The 5,777-nt window shown below is 56.4% G+C and overlaps 1 protein-coding gene across 1 annotated transcript; it reads left to right on the top strand.

The window, feature by feature from the left end:
* Nucleotides 1–3,962: 3,962 nt before the first annotated feature.
* On the top strand, nucleotides 3,963–4,325 carry HRCT1 (histidine rich carboxyl terminus 1). The gene has a single exon (XM_007947008.1). The coding sequence runs from the start codon at nucleotides 3,963–3,965 to the stop codon at nucleotides 4,323–4,325; it is 363 nt and encodes a 120-aa protein (XP_007945199.1).
* The last annotated feature ends 1,452 nt before the right edge of the window (nucleotides 4,326–5,777 follow it).

The raw sequence follows: 5,777 nt of genomic DNA, 5'->3' as shown, positions 1-5,777 counted from the left end.
TTCTTTGGTCATTTCAATGGAAACTTGGAAGGGAAAAGAGTTAAATGCCTGGGTTCAGATTATGATCTATAAATGAAAGTCAGAATAGCATGTTTGACAGGTGGGGAGTGGGTCAGAATATGAAACTGATTTATTTACAGGGTCACTGCTAGATGGAGCTACTAATGAATGAAAACAACTTTTCATTCATTGGGTGCCCAGCGACTGCTTTTGCTGGGCACCCAAGAACCACGGCAGCTAGCACAAGCACAGGCTGGGGAGCCCAGGTGGCACTTGTGTGCACCGTGCACATATGAAAGATTGCATCTGCACTCAGCCATTGGTGCAGGAATCTTCCCAAAAAGCAATGTTGGCTTCCAGGTGTACACATGTGTGCAAGTATACACGTGAGTCTACGTACCCTGGAAAACACAGGCATGAAGCTAAATGACATGAACTTCTCTGAATTCCTGGAATTCCTGTCCCTCGGCGAGGAAGGCTGCTTGTGGAATGTGCAGAAGACCCAACTCTGGGAGAGCACCCAACTCTGGGAGAGGAAATACAATGACACCGTCACAGGACAGCCTCTCCAAGACAGGGAACCTTTAGACATGGCCACTTGTTTCTCTTAAATCATGAGTCTACAAGCCCTGTGTCCAGTGTGAGCTTCTGGAAAGGTCTTGGCCGATTCGGAGGCCCCAGAGACTGTGGTCTCAGTGCCTCCCATTGAGTGCCCTGAGTATCTGATAAGATGTCCACCTTGGGATCCATTCTTCATTCTTCTGTCCAGATGGGGAGATACCATATATTTTTTACAATGATGATAAGCTACGGATTTGAGACTTTTTAAATCTTGCTGAGAATCTTACTATACTTTATATATATATATATATACTCAACAAATACAGATGCTTTGTGTGCGTGTATGTGGGAGGGTTCTTCATACCCATACATCCTCCTCCATCTTATCTTAGTGGAGGGGCCTCCAGCTGCTCTCAGGGTCCCTCTTACCCCACATATAGGACTCAGTTGATGGCCTGCTGTAGAGAACAGCCCACCAAACTGGGGAACTCCAGCACATCCTTTGCCTTCTCTGGCCTCGGTTTCCCCATCCGTCAGTGAGGCATCAGTCTGGGTGATTCCAGTGAGACTTTGTGTTGACTGAAGGTCTGTGACCCTGCGGGTTGCAGAGCCCTGGCCCAGTCTCCAGCAGGAACCTCCTCAGAGAAGTTGCCAAGAAGAGGCAAGTTCCCTGCTGGCCTTTTGGCTCCTCATTCAGCAGATTTCTCTCCTTAACAGCCCCTTAGGGAAGGTAGCTGGGCTCCTGGGCCCCAGAAATCTGCAGGGAGAGTTCTCACTTGAGCATCATTAAAAGTTCAAGTGACTGCCCTAAGGGCATAGAGAGCCCCAAGATTCATTAGACCTGCTGCCCCCTGAGCCCAATTTGGTTGAAGGAATTGTTTAGTCTTTCATCCAAATAAAAAACCAAACCAAATTCACTGTCATCAAATGGATTCTGAGTCATAGTGACCCCCCTTGGGTTTCCGAGGCTGTCAATCTTTACGGTAGCAGACTGCCTCCTCTTTCTTCCACGGAGCAGCTGGTGGGTTTGAACCACCAACTTGTGGTTAGCAGTCTTTAATCCAGAGAAGTTTTGCTCTAGGGATTTGAGCCTCAAAGAAAGAACGTGGCCTCAGATTGAGTCATGGATTCAGAGACATATCTAAGGTATAGCTGATATGACAAGTGCCCTGGGTACTCCTTGAAGGAAGGTGCCACTGAGCAGTTTCTGTGAGCCTGGTAAGTTCCAACGTCCTTCCCCAAGCACAATAGACATTCAGAGGGTAACGAGGGGGGAGGCAGGGACAACCCTTGCCCTGGGTGCAAGTCCAGAGGGGTGCCAGATGAGGCTCGAAATGCCATTCCGTTCCAAGGCAGTGCGAGTACGAAGGGCTCCTGACGAAGCAGCCAGATAGGAGGGGAAGGCATTTCTGCTGACAGGTTGCCGCCATCAATGTCTAGTCATCCTGAAACTGGGGAGGGCACACCTTAGATACTTCCTCCCAGGCGGGGTCTTTATGCCTCTGCAGGGGTGCAATTTCAGTGCTTGGCATAGGCCTGTTTTCAGCAGAGAAGCCTCTGCTTGAGGGCCTTACAGTCCGAGAGGGGAGGGCTCCTGGAGGCCTTTATGCTGGTCTCGGACAGAGGAGGACACAGGCTTGGTCAGGGGAAGGGGGTCGTCCAGAGAGCTCATGGAGATGGTGCTGGCTCTGCGGAAATTCACGCAGGTGGCACAGAGATGACCATACACCCAAGAAGAGCCGGGAGGGAGGAGCTGGGAACTCAGCCTGGGGCACCTGGGCATCTATGGTTTCGCGGCCCAGACACTGCACGTGAGGAAGAGCTCCGAGTCGCCCACCCAGTCCTCAGCAGAAGGCCTCCCTCTGGGGACAGTGAGCATCTGTCCCTGGGCAGGACTGGACAGGGGCTTGACGCTGACGCCTTGAGGAGTCTTGGAACTGGAGGAGGAAGGGGAGTTGGTGGCTGCTTAGGGCCTGTCCATTCTGGTTTTCTGGAATTTCCCCACCAGCCAGGAGTGGCGTGCCACAGCCTCTGTGTGGGGACAAGGAGCTGCTGTTCACAGAGGTGTGTCTATGCAAAATTGCCCCTAGACAGCCAGGGAGCTTGCAGCCCTCCAGGGGCACACCACCACCCAGGGGCGCCCCCCCAACCCTGATTTCAAGATGAATGATGTTGACAGTGGTTGAAGCAGCAGAAATGCCTCCCCTCTTGTCTGGCTACCTCACTCAGGAGCCCTTCATATCTGTGGTGCCCCAGGGCGTCATTCCACATCTCGCCGGGCGCCCCCTTGGACTTGCACCTGGGAGTAAGTGCTCCTCTGCCCTGCCCCTCGCTATGCTTTTAGATGTTTAGCATGCTTGCGGAAGGACGTGGATCAGAAGGGGTTAATAGAAACTGCTCAGCGGTGTCCTCCTCCAAGTGGTGTCCCCCTTCAAGTGGGACCCAGGATACGCGCTGTACCTACCACACCTTCGACGCTGTCTGGCTGTTCAGGACCAGATGGGGCAGCTGAGATGGGCACCAGGCGGCGGCACCTGGGGTCTGGCCTCTGGGCTACAGGGGCTCAAGTCAGTGGCCTCCTGGCTGCCTCCCTGCACACGGCGCCTCCCAGCCCTGCTTGCCTCCAGGCCCGCAGGACCAAGGACTTCGAGCCAGAGTTCAGGAGAGAGACAATGTGCTGTGGCGCCTCCCTGAGCCCCCGCAGCACCGGGCAGTGCACGTGTGGGAATCTGACTCAGTCCCGGAGGACTTTGTGAGCCGCAGGGCACAGAACCACAGACCCTCAGACAACAAGCTTCCTCGGTCATCGGGCCTGAACCCCACCGCAGATGAGTGACAAGCATTTGGCAGGAACTGAACATCTGTTGAACTTGTTTAACCCTCAGGAAACCCCACGAGTTGGGTGCTAGGATGAGCCACTTTACAGATGAGGACATTGAGGCACAGAGAGGCTAAGTAACTTGTGGACTATCACAGAGCGCGTGGTCCTGTGGTCCCAGAATTCATGCTCTTACTTGCTGGCTAACCTCTTTCTAAAAGAGGAGGGAACTGTCATCCAGAGAGCCCGGCCCCTCAGCCAGGGGCCAGCCCCGCAGGGGCCCAGGTCTTTTGTCTCTACACACAGGGCTCTGTTCCCTGCAACGCCCAGCCTGACAGTGCCTCTCTCTGACTCCGCCCTGCCTCTCCGCCGGCCTGGCCTGCCTGGAGTTAACAACGGCTGCCTTGCCTCGCCCTTGGCCAGCAGTTCTAGCTCAGACAGGCTGCACCCACATTCCCAGCTGCTTTCCAGCCGCCAGGAGCTGAGACAACCTTCAGGGACTGAACTGGACTGAGCAGGGGGCTGCCGAAGGGGAGGAAGCAGTGAGGAGCCCCGGAGCTGAGACAGAAAGCCTGGCGCCCCGATGCCAGGCCTCCTGGGGAGCACGGCCCTCGTGGGCTTGATCGCAGGTGCTGCGGTGGCCCTGCTGCTGCTGTTGCTGCTTCTGGCCACCTGCCTGCACCGTGGGCAGCAGGAGCCTGACGTGGAGAGGGACCGTCCGGCTGCGCGGGGCAACCGGGTGCTGTGGGCTGGGCCCTGGCTCCTCCGGGGTCGGGGCCGGGGCCGGGGCCGGGGCCGGGGCCACGCGGGACGCCTTCACCATCCCCATCACCTGGGCCATGTGGCTCACGTGGCCCGTGCCGGCTTCCACCACCACCACCTGTACCGGTCTCCACACCACCTCCACCACCACCACCACCACCACGCTCACCGAGGCCGCCGCTGACGCCCGCCTGCTGTCACCAGGACAAGCAGGCCTGCATCTTCCGTGCAGAAGACCCCCTCTGCAGTGAATGGGCCGCTGTGAGCTGAGTCCCGGTCAGGCTTCACCTGCACACACGCCCTGGGGCCGCGTGCAGGCGGAGGACTGGGGAACCTGGGTGGTGCTGTGGACAGTGGAGGAATATGGGCAGGGGTGGCGGAGGGCTCCTGGGGGTGGACACCCTCTGTGACTGCGACAGCACTCACGAGGCTGTGGCCCAGGACTCGTCCGTGTGCCAGTTCATGTGGACACCGGTGAGGACCCAAAGTGCTCTCTGCAAAGTGCTCGTCTTTGGACTTGTTCTTGAGGCCGTGGCAGGACTCTGGCAGCAGGAGAGCCGCTGTGAGGGGCCTGGGAAGATCTTTTCTGTTTTGAGAAAAACCAAACCAAACCCACTGCTGTGAAGTCACTTCTGACTCATTCCCATCCTAGAGGACAGAGAACTGCTCCCTAGGATTTCCAAGGCTGTCGATCTCGATGGAAGCAGACTGCCGCATCTTTCTACCGTGGCACAGCTGGTGGGTTCGAACGGCTGGCCTTTTTGTTCTCAGCCAGATGTTTTAAGAACCACCATGCCACCAGAGCTCATCAGTTTTGAGAAGGCACAGCCAATCATTGGTACCTTTTAATACAAGAAAATAAAAGTCACAAAGAAGCTTTTGTCAAGAGGTTCTTGACTGCATCATAAGGGGGCAGGAACTCAGGAGCCGTCCAGCCTGTGGCTGCACTGCCTGGGGGCCTCCCGTTCTGATGGGAACAGGGCCCAGTGAGCAGGCGCCCAGCCTGAGCTCCGAGAGGACTCGGGGTTCATCTGCAGCCCTGCACACTGAGGGGCTTTCTGTACCCCAGTGGTGCTCTGGGCCATCCAGGGGCTCGGAGGGAGGAGGGTGGAGGCCACGCAGGGCACCGCTCCTGTGTTCTTGCCAGCTCGTCTCCAGCCTGCCTGAGCTCTGGGACCTGCCTCGTCCCAGGGGCTGCCTTGAATTCAGCGTTTCTTTGGTAACTGGGTCAGGGCTGCCTCTCCAGGCCCATGTCTCAAGCCAGCGGCTGCGGGGCCAGTGTGTGGTTGCGGGATGGTAGGGGCGGGGGATCCTCCGAAGTGGAGGATATGGTGTTAGGGCAGAGGTGGATTTCCCAGCAAGCAACACAAGTCAGTGCTTACCCTACTTACTGGGTCCCGTGTCCCTCTCAGGGACGACAAATTAAAAGAGGCTCAGATTTGAGAGGAAAGTGCTGGGGTCTGAGAGAGAGACAGAGGCCAGCTAGACCTAGAAGCAGAATCTTTGATGTGAGGAAAAGGGGTGCAATTGTTCACTACAGAGTGGTAAGTAAGCACCAGTAGGCCTGTGTCTACCTCGCTTATGGGGTAATCTGACACCACATCAGGGAGAGATGCCTGTAGAATTGCGGGGGGGG

Source organism: Orycteropus afer, unplaced genomic scaffold (genome assembly GCF_000298275.1).
Source record: "Orycteropus afer afer isolate SDZICR_OR568_19922 unplaced genomic scaffold, OryAfe1.0 scaffold00174, whole genome shotgun sequence".
NCBI lineage: Eukaryota > Metazoa > Chordata > Mammalia > Tubulidentata > Orycteropodidae > Orycteropus > Orycteropus afer.
This window is presented reverse-complemented; position numbering and strand designations above follow the sequence as displayed.

Coding starts and splice junctions, on each gene's coding strand:
- HRCT1 (XM_007947008.1), top strand. CDS start 3,963: ATGCCAGGCCTCCTGGGGAGCACGGCCCTCGTGGGCTTGATCGCAGGT.